Source organism: Barbatula barbatula, assembly GCF_947034865.1.
Source record: "Barbatula barbatula genome assembly, chromosome: 12".
NCBI lineage: Eukaryota > Metazoa > Chordata > Actinopteri > Cypriniformes > Nemacheilidae > Barbatula > Barbatula barbatula.
The window spans coordinates 13608136-13622487 of NC_136775.1; the positions used below are offsets into that span (position 1 = coordinate 13608136).

The 14352-nt window shown below is 39.7% G+C and overlaps 3 protein-coding genes across 4 annotated transcripts; 2 read left to right on the top strand and 1 right to left on the bottom strand.

The window, feature by feature from the left end:
* Positions 1-175: 175 nt before the first annotated feature.
* Positions 176-4632, top strand: dap3 (death associated protein 3). Its single transcript, XM_079469069.1, has 13 exons — positions 176-336; positions 606-647; positions 757-882; positions 1142-1243; positions 1364-1472; positions 1585-1677; positions 1760-1890; positions 1998-2078; positions 2231-2392; positions 2551-2610; positions 2699-2788; positions 3831-3948; positions 4272-4632. Exons 2-13 carry the CDS (start codon positions 609-611, stop codon positions 4355-4357), a joined length of 1197 nt encoding a protein of 398 aa, XP_079325195.1. The 5' UTR covers positions 176-336; positions 606-608; the 3' UTR covers positions 4358-4632.
* Positions 4562-8127, top strand: gba1 (glucosylceramidase beta 1). Its single transcript, XM_079469068.1, has 10 exons — positions 4562-4818; positions 4924-5121; positions 5245-5391; positions 5589-5722; positions 6113-6285; positions 6441-6678; positions 6755-6979; positions 7088-7251; positions 7558-7674; positions 7761-8127. The coding sequence occupies exons 1-10, from the start codon at positions 4764-4766 to the stop codon at positions 7864-7866; spliced, it is 1557 nt and encodes a 518-aa protein (XP_079325194.1). The 5' UTR covers positions 4562-4763; the 3' UTR covers positions 7867-8127.
* Positions 8128-8464: 337 nt separating this feature from the next.
* rnf115a (ring finger protein 115a) lies at positions 8465-14307 on the bottom strand. 2 transcript variants are annotated; one of them, XM_079470142.1, is made up of 9 exons: positions 14169-14306; positions 13037-13095; positions 12763-12817; positions 12322-12593; positions 11948-12016; positions 11297-11369; positions 11108-11201; positions 10879-10994; positions 8465-9381 (listed from the first exon to the last, which is right to left on the bottom strand). In XM_079470142.1, exons 1-9 carry the CDS (start codon positions 14244-14246, stop codon positions 9262-9264), a joined length of 936 nt encoding a protein of 311 aa, XP_079326268.1. In that variant the 5' UTR covers positions 14247-14306; the 3' UTR covers positions 8465-9261. The 2 variants fall into 2 exon arrangements, with proteins under 2 accessions (XP_079326268.1, XP_079326267.1); XM_079470141.1 differs by having other exon boundaries at positions 8478-9381; positions 12763-12859; positions 14169-14307.
* Between the last annotated feature and the right edge of the window lie 45 nt (positions 14308-14352).

A 14352-nucleotide genomic window follows, 5' to 3' on the forward strand; every position in this document is an offset into this window, starting at 1 on the left:
AGGTGCGTTTCATTCAAACGTGTTGTCCTGAAAGACTTTTCAAGCGTTGGATGGTTTTGAGTAAATGCTCAATATAACGGGTTTGAATAACATATTTTAATCACTTGGGTCATAATACTACTTGCTGTTTGGAACGATCTCTGTTGTCATCTTTTTCTAGCTGTCGTACTTGGACATTTACGCGTTGGCGTCATTTCCTGTTTTCAAACAATGATGGCGACCTCCGTCGACCGTGGGTTATGACAGCACGGTAGGACAGATTAGCAAGGACTGTGTTACTATCGCTTTGCATTAGTGTGAATCGTTGTCTATCGAAACATCGGCTGACTTTTAGTGGTAAGCTACTTTGATCAGTTTTGCTGCGTTGTTGTGTGCATCATGGTGGTAGTCACATCTTTCCTCATGCACATGCGACATTACCCTCGGTCCCAGAGCTCTTTCAGCATGACCCTAAGTGGGAAGTTAATGTTTTTGCGACAATGACTAGCGGTACTATCTGGATTGTGTTACCCGTCCACATACATTGTCATTGCGAAGCGAGCTGTCACATTGTCTAACGTAATCATAATTTGTAAAACATGTCCAAATTGCTTTTTGTCTTTCAGAACATGAATCTGCACAAACTTTCCTTGCGATTGCGTCCAGCAGTAGGTGTCCTTGCGTTTGCCATATTGTTCAGAACATAAAACCTTGTTCTCATTGAAGCAAGTTAAACATTTTACAAGACGTATTTCATTTAATGCTTTTCATTACCAGGTAACACAGAAGTTTAGACACCTCCACATAAGCAGCAGTGGCCAACAATTGGAGGCGGTTGCTGTGGAGACGGCATCAGCGGAGCCAAATCTCCTCTCAGTATTCAGAACACCAGAGCAAGATCCAGTATGTCTTCAAAGCTCCACACACATTGTTTATTATAGACAACAATCGCCCATCAACAAATATCACATTTATATAGCAACCCATGTTTTTACTGTAGGTTTTTTTTACCCATCATATCACATAAAAACCTAAAGCATCCTGTCATAACAGTCAGATAACTTTGACAACTGTTTAGCATTTGTCCAAAATTGTCTATATATAAAATATGATACTCTGTGGACTTGCTATTGCTTGTGGTCAACCATCCTTCCTTTCTCAGGCATGCCACTCAGAACAACAAGTTGGCCAATACTACACCCTCCCTCCGACTCACATCCACACTCTCTTCCCTCATGGACTGCCTCCACGTTTCCAGTTACAGGTACAGTGCAGAAGAGCTTTTAAAAATCCAAAGTGTATAGCAAGTAAGTGCCTTTTTATTTTTAATGACTTTTGTTCTACTTGGAAATCTGATGTTTGCATATGTGTGTGTTCGTTTCAGATGAAGACATTTAATGAAGGCTGTGTGATGGTGAGGCAGCCCACGCTGGAGCTCATCTCATACCTTAAAAAAGCAGATTACAGCAAGCCTCCCCTGCGTTATGTATTCTGTATCCTCACACAGTCAATATGTTTCTTGATCCAGTGAGCTATTTGTTTTTTTTTACAATATGTTTGACTTTATAGAGTATGTGTGTTGGTATCCTTAACCATGTCCATTAGATGGACTGCCTGGTTCTGGAAAGACCATGTCATTGTGTCATGCCCTGCATTACTGCTACACTCAGGGCTGGCTGATCTTACACGTACCTGATGGTGAGCTGCGCTGAACCACATACAATATACAAGATGATGGAAAGTCTGGAGTCTGATTAAGTTTTCTTTTTTGTCACAATAGCACATCTGTGGGTGAAGAACTGTAAAGAGCTGCTTCCCTCTTCTTCACGCCCTTTACGCTTCGACCAGCCACTCCAGGCATCCCAGTGGCTAAAGAACTTCAAAATGACCAACGAGCGCTTTTTATCCAAGGTACAACTAGATGTAGTTATTGAAAGACCTATTTGATGCTATTGCTGGGACTTTTGGAGTTACTTTAATATAGATATTTTGATCTATCATTGATCTCTATTGGACAGATAAAAACAACACGGGCTTATATGTGGACAAAGCGAGAAAGTACAGAGGAAGGGCGACCTCTAGGGGAGCTCGTTGATCAGGTGAGTTTTATTATTCATCACATTAAAATATTATTTTAAGTATTTAAGTATTGCTCAAAGTAATTGTTACATTTCTCTTGGTCCTTCCATATATATTGGCCATGTCTCCTTTGTAAGGCTAATAGTTTGTTAATCTTTTTTTTTTCAAACAGGGTGTGAATCGGGTTAAAAGCAGTAGTGATGTGGTGGGCGCAGTGCTTCGGGAGCTGAGGCTTCAGGCAGGAGGAGAGGGGGCCTTTAAACTCGCTGTGGCTGTGGATGGTGTAAATGCTTTGTGGGGCAAAACATCTCTTAAGAAGGAGGACAGGACTGTGGTATGTTGTTGTAAATTTGCACATGTAAAATATCTGTACATTACTATTTACATAGAAAAAGCTCTATTTAAATGTTTATTCTATCATCATATGTTATAGTTTGTTATAAGTACGGTTTCAATTAGTTTGACATCTGTTTGTCTGTTCCTTTTTTACAGTGTGAGCCAGAGGAACTGACTCTAATTCATAATCTGAGGAAGATGTTGAAAAACGACTGGGTAAAATAAGCTCTTAACAGCTATCATACTTCAGGTTTCATTCAAAACTAATTGCTCACTGTTAATTCATTCGCTTGTTTTGTCACAGAGCGGAGGTGCCATTCTCACAGCTTTGTCTCAGACTGGGTCCCTGTACAAGCCAAGAACTGCTTACCTCCCCACAGAGCTCCTAGGAGAGGTCAGTGGCTCACAGGGTTTCTTTAGCCAGGGGTTTTCAAACTGAGGTCCGGGGACCCACAGGGGGCCTCCAGAATGTTCTAAGGGGTCCTCAGAAATCTTTTGAGAAACAAAAGACAGCAGAAAGTATACATTGCTACAGAATAATAATACATTTATTTTATATTCGCCATTAAAAGTTGCTTTCTCAAAGCGCTTCACAGCAGACATCACATCAGATAAAACAACACAATGACAACACTTTGTACATCAACCCCAACAAAAACAAATAATCCCATTTAGTAAAAGCAATCCTAAAATAAAACGTTCTAAATAGAGATTTAAGAGTCGCTAGTGAATTTTCATCCCTGATGTCAGCTGGGAGAGTGTTCCAGGCCTTAGGAGCATATGAGGAGAATGCACTATTACCCATGGAGCGAAGCCGTGTTTTTGGGAACCACACTGAGAAGAACGAAGATTTGGAAGAATCAGACAGAAATCTAGCAGACGAGTTTTGTACATATTGTTGTTTGTTAATGGCGGTTGTAGAGATTCCAGCAAGAAGACCATTACAATGGTCAATACGTGAAAAAACTAATAAAATAATTTCTCAACCTTTTGGCAACTGAAAAGGATAACAAAGGACGTAAGCAAGCTATATTTCGCAGATGGAAAAGGGATGTCTTCACCAATTAGACAAATTGACCGATTAACTGAGATTATTGCCGTTTCATTTCTACAAAGAATATGTTTGTCATACAAAAAATGGATATGTATTTTTGAAAAGGGGTCCCTGGCAAAAGTTTCATCATGTTTGGGGGTCCTTGGCATGAAAAAAATATATTAAACTACGGAAGCATTTCCAACAGATAACAGAGCTTTGTGTATTTTCTGTTGCTTTTACAATTTTGCAAATGCCTCACAATCTATTGTTGAAAGTCTCTAACATGGCCATCTGACTGGACCATTGTAAAGAGATGTATTGTCTAAATGTGTTAAAATGGCTTAATGTATTTAAACCTTATCTCTCTGTTTCTGTCTTTGCCTCTTTTTCTTTCTTTCAGGAGGGGTTTGATCATATGGAACCATTTGTTCCCATATCTATTTCCCTCTACAATGAGAAGGAGTTTGAGAGCTGTTATTTGTACTATTTAGACCGCAACTGGCTGCAGCATCCACACAGTAAGTTTAAAAGTTGTGTTTACAGTGTGATTTCCTTTCAAGGGATTTAGTCACAATGAAATAGACGCTTTGGGTACTGGCATGTTACCCCAAGCAAAGATGGGAAGATTTTTCAGTGTCAAAATGAAATGATGTAAATGTCTTATAAACCAGATGAATAGTGAACCGCACACATAATTGTACTGTCAGCATATTATGCATTAATTATGACCAATAAAATGTATCAGCCCTGATTCTGAATGTCTGCCACCTGTAATGTAAACATGGTAATTCTGACATAAGTCTGCATGAGTGAACTATTCTCAATGTTTCTGTTTTACCAGGTCAAACTGAAGAAGGAAAGAAAGAACTCATCTTTCTGAGCAACAAAAATCCCTCCATCCTGGAACGATTGTGTGCCTTTTTGTAATGCAAATCTCTCTCTTTCTCTCTCTGTGCACCTGTAAATCATGTGAACTGAATTCCTCAATAAACTATTGTACGCACATTTCATATTAAATATATAAAACATCTACAACCTTTATTTCACAATCAAATAATCATACATGTTTAATTTGAAAAAATATTTCGCAATATCTTTGCCTTAAAAAAGAAAGAAAGGTCATGTGACGAAGGTCGTGGTCATGTGATCCCAATCCGCACGAGAACCCGGAACTCAACAGCATGATGCGTGATGGACTGTTGACAGCACAAAAGCAGTATGAAGTACACGCAAAGCTGCCGAAGACGACAGTATATCATATAATGATAGTTACCTTATAAGGAATAAGTAGTCATCACACATTGAAAAGGACAAGTGACATCTCGTTGACAGAATGAGAGAAACCGCTCTTTTCATTCTGCTTATTGGAGTGATCAAAATTCTAAGAGGTATGTTTATGACGTCACTGTAGGATTGTATGCGATCAAATACATATTCGTCTGATAAACGGTCTCACTTGTATTCTTCTGCATGTTTGTGTCTCATCTGTGTAGCTGACAATAACGGAGATTGTCAAGCACTATGCTTTCATCATGGTTCGGTCGTGTGCGAATGCAATGCGACATACTGTGACTCAATTGGCCGGGTTGGGTTGCCAGATCTGGGGCAGTTTTTGTCATTTGTCAGCAGTAAAGCTGGCAGCAGACTACTGAAGAGTCAAGGCCAGTTTCAGAAGAACAGCACAGCAACAGGTGAGTGGTCAGAAAATGAATTATTTATCATGAATAAATATATTTTTCAAATTAAAGTACTGGAACTTTATTAAAGGTTTTAAGTAGTACACCCCCCTTCTTTATGTCTTGCCTGAATCCCAGCTCTCAGAATTATTCTGAATCCCAATCAGAAGTATCAGCGCATTAAAGGATTCGGGGGAGCCATGACAGACGCAGCAGCCATGAACATCCTCTCCTTATCTCCTGGAGTTCAGGACCAGCTGCTCACTCAGTATTTCTCCCCAGATGGTGAGAGAGACAGATATCTTAGAAAGTGGAAAATGATGGATGAAGGCAGGTAAAAAATAGGTGTTGAAAGGAAACCGAATGGAATTTCTAGGGGATTGACACAATAAGCATGTATCCTATAGTATCATATGCCTTGAATCATTTAAGTACAGGTTTTAAACTAACTGCTGTCATACATAAACTATATTCTGTTACAGGTATAGAGTACGGTTTTGTGAGAGTGCCTATGGCGAGCTGTGATTTCTCTACTCGCCTCTACACGTATGCTGACACGCCAGGAGACTATGAGCTCCAGAATTTCACACTGAGTAAAGAAGACATTCACATGAAGGTATGGCACCAAGCACTCAATAGATGATACTACATTCGTCAAAAAATATTCAATATACAGAAAAGGTTACTGCATGCAATGCACTCGATTTGTCGCTGCATTTACAATGTGAAACATAAGGTAGATGGTATACATTCTATATTGTGCTGCTGTATTCAGTAAGCTAGTATTAAAGGCGTAGTTCGCCCAAAAATTATTTTATTATTTCAAACCTGTTTTCAGACCTTTTTTGCTGTGGAAAATATTGTTCGGTTACCAACATTTTTCAAAATATTTTATTTTGTGTTCTGCAGAAGAAACTTAATCATGTACAAATATGTAAACAACTGTTTCTGTATATTTAATCAGTATTAGGACTCATGTTGTAATTTATTTCATCTGTTTTCCCAGATTCCCCTGCTGCAGCGAGCCAAGGCTCTCTCTGCCAGGCCTCTGTCTCTGTTTGCTAGTGCCTGGAGCGCCCCTGCCTGGCTAAAAACAAATGGTGCACTAACTGGAAAGGGCTCCCTCAAAGGAACGCCAGGAGGCAAAGAGCACAAGACCTGGGCTCAGTACTATATCAGGTATGTTGAGGAGCCTAATTTTGCATCTAAATATGAATTACTCATTAGGTCTGCTTTGTAAACTTGATCACAGGTACAACACTGTATTTGATTGTAGTAACAATTACACATTACATGCATTTCAAGGCGCCACAGTTCCTTTTCCTGTCTTGCAGATTTCTTGAGGAGTATGGGAAGTATAATCTTTCGTTCTGGGGGTTGACGTCAGGGAACGAGCCCACCGCGGGACAAATGACGAATTACAGCTTTCAAGCTTTGGGATTTACTCCGGAGACACAGCGTGACTGGATCGCCCTAGATCTGGGTCCAGCGCTCCATTCTTCTGCGTTTGCCAGCATCCGCCTGATGATTCTGGATGATCAACGACTTCTGCTTCCGTACTGGGCCAAAGTGGTAAGTAGGGAGAATGTTCAGATGAAAAGAAGGGTGGCTAAAATGTCTCTCTGACTATTCTTGCTCCCTGTTTAAGGTTCTGAGTGATGTACACGCAGCACGCTATGTCCACGGCATTGGCGTTCACTGGTACTTTGACCGTATTGCACCTCCTGACATCACCCTGGGAACCACACACCATCTCTACCCAGAGTACTTCCTGTTTGCAACAGAGGCGTGCTCCGGATGGAATCCAGCGGATCGGGGTGTGCGTCTGGGCAGCTGGGACAGAGCAGAGGACTATGCACATGACATCATACAGGTACTTGAGGATGTCATATACTTCAGGGGTAAATGAATGATTTTGAAATCACATTATAAAATGTACATATGTAAATAAGACTTTTTTTCCATCTTGTCTTTTGCATAGGACCTGAATAACTATGTAACAGGCTGGACAGACTGGAACTTGGCTCTTGATCAGGGTGGTGGGCCAAACTGGGTGAAGAACTTTGTGGACAGCCCTATCATTGTTGACCAGAGTAAAGATGTCTTCTACAAGCAGCCTACCTTCTATAGCATGGCCCATTTCAGGTAAGATTAAATTAGGGCACAGTCTTAATGCTGTCTGTTTAAAGCTTTTGCATGAAATTGTATTAAGACTACCTCTAGTGAGTGGAAGAAGCTTTCACTGGCATAGACGTTTAGTGCTGGATTTAATCACTAACTTTATAGTATGCACTTTGCTTTTATGTAGTTATACCTGGGTTTTGTACTACTATGCTGTTCTTCTTTGACCTCATTTATATTATCCAAAGCATACATTTTTTTGAGTCTTTGACAGAAGATATGATCAGGCAACAATTTCAAAGTAACTTTTATTCCCTTTAAACCCAACAGCAAGTTCCTGTGGGAGGGGTCACAGAGAGTGGGCGTGTCCATTAGTCAGAGCACTGTCCTGGAACTTTCTACTTACATCAGACCTGATGGTTCAGCGGTGTTGATCATTCTCAACAGGTAAGAATGAGTGGTTATATACAGGCTCAACTAGTTGTTATCGAGCGTTTACTAAATGATTACTAAATGTTTCTGAATCTCTGCAGGTATGAAGAGGACGTGCAGTTTGAGGTCTGGGATCAAACGTTGGGCTTTTTGGCATCAACCGCTCCATCTCATTCTATTCTCACACTACTGTGGAACAGACAATGACTGCAAGCTAACACTTTTGATTAGCTGTATGTGCACCTTTCAAATGATTGTATGATTATAACAACCACAAGTGATACATTGATTGAGTTTGACTGTGAAAAGTGTTAATTAACTGTTTTAATTTATGTTTACTTAAAAAAATATTTTGATTTTGTTTTAACTAATTGTGTTGATGTGAAAGCAGTATCTCATAACTTCATCTTCATGAACGAACTTGTACTGAAGCTACGTGCAATTTACAATAAAAAAACTGTTCACAGACATTTTTTCTTTAAATATTTCTATGAGGAGTGTTCAAATATTACACAGTGCATCGAAGCACTCCATTCCGATTGGTCAATTGTGCCATCCAATAGTCTGATATGATTCCTCAACCACCACAGGCTACTTTAACTGTGTTTCACATATTCAAACAAAGCACTTGATATCAAATCAACATTTTGTGTGAAATTACTTGTGTATTAAATGTGATGATCTAGTCAGACTGCCATTGTCTTCCTCGTAGCGTTAGGGTCCTGAACACCCTAAGTTTAGCAATAAAGACAGTCTGACTGAATGCAATTGCTTTTGTTAATATAACCAATACAGGTAACCTTATGTCACAGCAAGATCAACATATTTCCTGGATTTATTCCTGTTTTATTATTAATACATCATGGTCATACACATCATATAATATATATTTATATATACTTTAATATTTAGCAATTCATCATCATTTTCAATGTTTTTTTGTCTTCCTTACATGAGTTTTCCAACTAAAATTATTTACATTAGAAAAAAACATTGCAATTGAAATGAGAGTGAAAAGAAATTGGTCTACAGCAATTAAACAACAGAATGAGGCCGATGGGTTTGTGACATTTACACATCAGATGTGAAGGGAACCAATGACTAAACCTTATGACCTCGCGGATCAAATAATAAAGGATGTGAGAAATGAGAGAGCTGGGGAATAAAGTGGCTTTCATAAACCGCAAAAACACGGCACCCCATCCCAACAAGAATTCACATTGAATGATAAGAGGCGCTATCCAGGGAGTACAGTTTGTCTCTATGGGAAACATAACACTGTACAATCTAAATACAAGCTGAGGGCTGTTCTGCCATAGCCTGACCCTACCCTCATCTTCCATTGTTTGTTCATTCAGGGTAGGGACGGGAAAGGGTATGCTAGGCAAAATGCTGCAAAAAAACCTACTTTGGAGACTATTGGACAGACACTAAAATACAGCAGGATACATCAGACGCAACTGAGATGGCTGCGTTAGACAAACAAACAGAAGTAATGTATGGTGGGATGATAAGAAAGAATGGACAAACCAGAGGGAGAAAAAAATATACAAACAGCGGGTCACAAAGCTTGACTGAGACAGGTGGACGTGTATGTGTTTCTCAGAAGGACCATCTCTCTGGTGTGCGGGGATCAGTGTTTAGAGAGGAAGGCTCTGATGGGGACTGAGTGTCGTTTTCATCTTCATTCAGGCTCTTCCTGCATACAGGACACGTGTCGTGCTTCAGGGAAAAAGAGAAAAACTCATGTTAGCGATCCATCGTGATTCTGACCAAACCCATTCTCTTTACAGCCTACACAGACTTCTGAGGTTGCATCTGAAAAAGAACGTCAGTCGTAAGTTGATATATTTATAACACAGTGTAACAAGTTTTTATTTGCCTGACCTTTTTTAGTTCCTGTACACTTCCGTGGTGCCAATTATTGTGGTAATATTTATGTTCATGTAGCATCAATGTTTTATTGTATTTAGCTCAAGTCAATATAAATATATATATAATAGTAATATATAGTAATGTCTGTAGCACAGGGAAGGTGGGATTAAGTGATGGGGGGTGACTACATCTGGAACTTGGTTTGTGAGAACAGTATTAGTCATAAAAGAGAAAAACGATCAAATGTGTAATTCTGAGTTTTAGACGACTCTTTTTAGTAACTTATGTTAAACTGTTGTTAATTTCTGTTAATGAGTTATAATACGTAAAAGTATCAAAATATATTTTTAGTTTGTTTGCGAGTATCATCAATGGTAAAAAAAATATTTTCATATTCAGCGTGTTAAGAATTTTTTTTTAAACCATTGTGTAGTCAACATTTCCCTAAACTAAGTGCACCACGGACAAAATACTTTTAAGGAGCTCTTCACAATACATTTGCTTATACATTTGGAAAAGCCTACACTTGTATTTGTAACATTACCTACTTGCATACAGTTATATTTTGTGACATTTACAGTTTACAGATATAAATTTACTTTTATGTTTGTATAAAAATAATAAATCCTTTCTTCAAAAGCACTTAATATTTACATTATTTTTTAAGTCTCTACTTATTAAACCATAGACACCTGGGGCAATAAGGATGTTCAACCAACTCTAGGTGATACCTTGAAATCTGAGTTGGTATACTTAGAAAGGAGAAACTTTGGTTTCGGAACAGCCAAATTGAGTTAGTTCAATTTACTCTGGGTAGGCTTACCCTGGGTTAAGTGTGTGCACCACGACTATAAAAAGCCATCATCAATGGAGCTCCGATTTACCGATTCACCATGGAAACCAAAAAAGCAACATGGCAGCAAAATGCACTTGAGAGCGAGGCACACTTGCCCTTCTGCATAAAGTGGATTTACTGATGTGCTGAAATTGACTTAAGTTTAAACTAATAAATGGATAAACATATCAATAAACAAATAAATTAATCATTTAATGAATGAAACAACAGAAATAACAAAAAATCTCATGTTCTCACATCACAAGTGGTCAAAGCCAAGCACAGGTGTGATTGTTCAAAGCAATTTGTAATAAGATTTTATCCGCATGCAATAGAACACCAACGCAGACCGACTCTTTAAAGAAATCTGATCATAAATAAGGGTTACAATAGACTCATGTACTACCAGGTGTACCGACCCCTTGTGATCAGAACATCTACTGAGAAATGTTATTAACAGGTGTAAACAGAGCAATTCTCTCTTACATTCCCTACAATGTTTCTCCTACCATTTCAAGCCAGGGCACGATGCAGTTGCTATGGAAGATGTGGTTACAGGGTAGCTGCCTGACTGGCTCGCCGACCATGTAGTCTTCCTTACATACAGGGCACTCCATATTGCAGTCTAGAATAGACAGTTAGCAGCGGGCGAGAATAACATAATTTCAGTAGATGAGTGTTGCCATAAATGTATTTTAATTTATGACTGGTAGCAAACGAAAATCAGGATAAACTAACCAGCCTGTTCCTGAGTGATAATGATGGTGGGAAGGGAGGAAATTTTCTCTTTCTCAGCAGGAGGGGGACCTGTGTTCTCAATCTGACCCAACAACTGTATGAGAGAAGACACACATTATCAGCCTTTATATCTAGAGGCATAGAACTGGTAACATGCACCTTTGCATGATCAGTCCTCTGCTCAACTACCTGTGTTATGACTGCATCCAGACCCCCCTGTCCCCAGGCGTAGTCCCCTGGGTTTGAGTGCAACATGCCTGTCCTGAGACACAAATACAAATATCAAGATGAGCTAACATATGACTTTATGAGAATGACTGAAACACATTTAACGTTGTAATATATATACAATTATATACTATTTATAACTACACGCACCGCGGGTCCCCTTGCATGGAATTCACCATGTTGTTTCAACAGTAAGCCTTCTACAGAACATGTGTTGTTTATACATTATCTCCTTTGGCAAAGAAGCGAAAACGTGATGACATGTTTGTCCTGTGAAAGCCGCCATATTGCTTTCGAAAGGGAGGGGGGAGCGGGGGGTGGGTGGATGGAGTAAGACATTGGTTGTAACACTAGATGCCGCTAAAATCTCCACAATGCTCATTTACGATATTAACTATTATAAATAAATATTGAAGTTTAAACCGCATTAATAAAACTTTAGATAACGTTTAGTTTTCTTCACTTAATAAGGAACTGAAATTTCGATTATTCACTTTTAACGGAAAACCAATGTCAGGAAATTCAAGTTATTTTTTAATATACTCACAGTCCTTGTAATAATGACATAGCCCAATTCAGCTCAAAATAAAGACAGAGAATACTTTTATTTACCACGACAGTGGGGGAGATCCTGGTGCTCCTGAATTGGCAAAAAGACCTGCGAGAAACTGCTGTACTATTCTGAAAGGCGAGAGGACACAGTGAGGAAGTGACATTGGTGCTGAGGGATTCTTCCAACTTCCTTCATTTCTTGTTGACATTTCATGAAGTACCTCATTCATCAGCTGAATCACATACTTGCACAACAGCTGCCAAATAACATTTCTATTTCAACCTATAACCAGTCCATTAAATGTATTTAACCGCTAACAATTATTCAAGGAAAAAAATAATATAATACAATAATTTAATAATAATAAAAAATTAGGCAAAAATGGTATAAACAAGCACAACAAAGTGAAACTGTGTGTTAAGGAGGAACATACCCCTCAATGGCAGGAGAGCGATCTGGTCGACTGGTCCCTCTGGATCGGAACCTCCTTTGACTGTGCAAGCGTGGAGGACGACCAGGACCCCAGTGTTCCCCTCCACCTAAAGGGTCCCCCAGGGGCCCACCAAGACCACTCGGGAGGATACGGCCGAATGACCCTGCTCCAAGACTCCCAGAGCCAATACCACCTCCCGGGATCCGCTCTGAGTCAGGACTTTCTAGATCTAGACTGAATGAAGGCCTCTCCACAAACAACAACTGCCATAGCTACAGAAAGAATGGTGGGAAAGAGAAAGATACGTAAAGTTGAGAAGGAGCAGTACAATCTACTTAGACCCAACTCTGTTTCTACCTGTTACAAAAAGACGTATGTATGTAAATGTTTACACAACGTGGAAGTAAAAATGGGATGTTTGGAAGGAACAAGTCCACATACCTCAGCAAAATGTGAAGCTGTGTCATCAAAGTTATTTGAACTACTGTCCAGCAGACTGAGGGGAAAACGTTCAATCACATTTATATCAGACCTGGAACTACAATGTTTCATCATACATTATAGTACATCTTAAAAACAAGTTGTATTTTTTATGCCCATCTTATACAAATGTACTCCACAAGATACTAAAAGTCCCACCTTATAGAAGTGCAGGAGTTGCAACATGCCATTAGATACAATGAACGAGGAAGTGCAGTACCAGTAAAAAGCTCACCTTGAGTCTTCTGTAACCTCCTCGATGAAGCCCGAGTCACATCTGGGACATACATACTCCTAAACACAGCAAACCACAATGAAAATACAATACGTTTACAAACAAAAAAATCCCACTGTTGATCACACTTCCACAACACTGTAAACAAACAAACGAACTACAAACATAAGTGTTTTTGTAAAGAACACAAACAATTGCATAGCACCAGAACACATTCATTTGAATTTTAAAGCACAAAGGATTGTGGGGGAAGAGGCTCTCCCTGCATTATGGGTCACACCGATCGCAAGCTGATTCAAGAGAGACTGCTTCCGTAGTTTCTGCTCAGATTTGAACAGGTCAAGTCAGTTCAACATATGAGTTTATAACAAAAGAAGGACGATGAGTGCTGGACATGTGGTACCGTGTGAAAGGCCACTTTGTCACCCTGTTTACCCTTTAGGTAGGAACCTGTTTTACAATGAAGGGTTGTTGTATGTCTTCAAATGGGTTGTAAACAAGGGATTACACAGAACTCATGTTCTTTTGGCCAACTTGTGGATTGATTTGAAGACACTATGAAAAGCAAGTGCTGAAATGAACACTGTCATTCACATATATCACTAACACACGTAAATGCGACATTATATAACACTGTTACAAAAAACAGAAACATTTCGCTTTCGCTTTGAAAAGACTTGGCTCTCTCAGTCACGTTTGAGAAATAAACGTTTTAATACATTTCTATATGGTAACAATGTAACAGATATAGCGTATGCAAGGTGAATGGGTGTTACAGATACAAAAAAAGTCGACGTTTATACAGAAAACAGCACAAAAACCATCTTCGAACACAAGACGTTCACTCGACTGTTGAATGAATGTGAGCGTTTATGGTGAAGAAAACATCTCTATCATATTCTACCCGGACGAGCATTACTCTCCACAAGACAACGACAAACACACGTATCTTAGCGTGTATTTACACAAACAACAACACACAGCGGGGCCCTTCACCCACATCAGGCTGATCAAATGCTGCGAGCTAACATGCTAACTTTAGCGCAACAGCTGAACCAAGGAAACCAACGACACCACTGAAAAAACCCGCGACCGCGAGCAAGACGACGCGTTACAACCGGGGCGAACTCACCGGCAGTTTTGGGCTTACTTCACCCCTACAACAGTGACAGAAGAAGCGATGCGGAGGAATCGCCGCAGCCTCCGCCATATTTTCCGTGAAACTGTCCCAAACAGCAGCAGCGCTGGCCGTCGCTCCGCCCACTGCAGAGGGAGGTGCTCCGCTCTAACACGAGCTCCGCGAGGTTCGATTCATT

Bases quoted from the DNA above. Each gene is read 5' to 3' on its own strand.
- dap3 (XM_079469069.1), top strand. From the start codon at position 609: ATGAATCTGCACAAACTTTCCTTGCGATTGCGTCCAGCA. The intron at 2,611-2,698 runs GTAAAATAAGCT...GTTTTGTCACAG, and splicing joins AGATGTTGAAAAACGACTGG to AGCGGAGGTGCCATTCTCAC. The intron at 2,789-3,830 runs GTCAGTGGCTCA...TCTTTCTTTCAG, and splicing joins CCACAGAGCTCCTAGGAGAG to GAGGGGTTTGATCATATGGA.
- gba1 (XM_079469068.1), top strand. From the start codon at position 4,764: ATGAGAGAAACCGCTCTTTTCATTCTGCTTATTGGAGTGATCAAAATT. The intron at 5,122-5,244 runs GTGAGTGGTCAG...CCTGAATCCCAG, and splicing joins GAAGAACAGCACAGCAACAG to CTCTCAGAATTATTCTGAAT. The intron at 7,675-7,760 runs GTAAGAATGAGT...GAATCTCTGCAG, and splicing joins GTGTTGATCATTCTCAACAG to GTATGAAGAGGACGTGCAGT.
- rnf115a (XM_079470141.1), bottom strand. From the start codon at position 14,246: ATGGCGGAGGCTGCGGCGATTCCTCCGCATCGCTTCTTCTGTCACTGT. The intron at 12,594-12,762 runs GTATGTGGACTT...TTCTTTCTGTAG, and splicing joins CAGCTTCACATTTTGCTGAG to CTATGGCAGTTGTTGTTTGT. The intron at 9,382-10,878 runs GTAGGAGAAACA...TTTTCCCTGAAG, and splicing joins TCGTGCCCTGGCTTGAAATG to CACGACACGTGTCCTGTATG.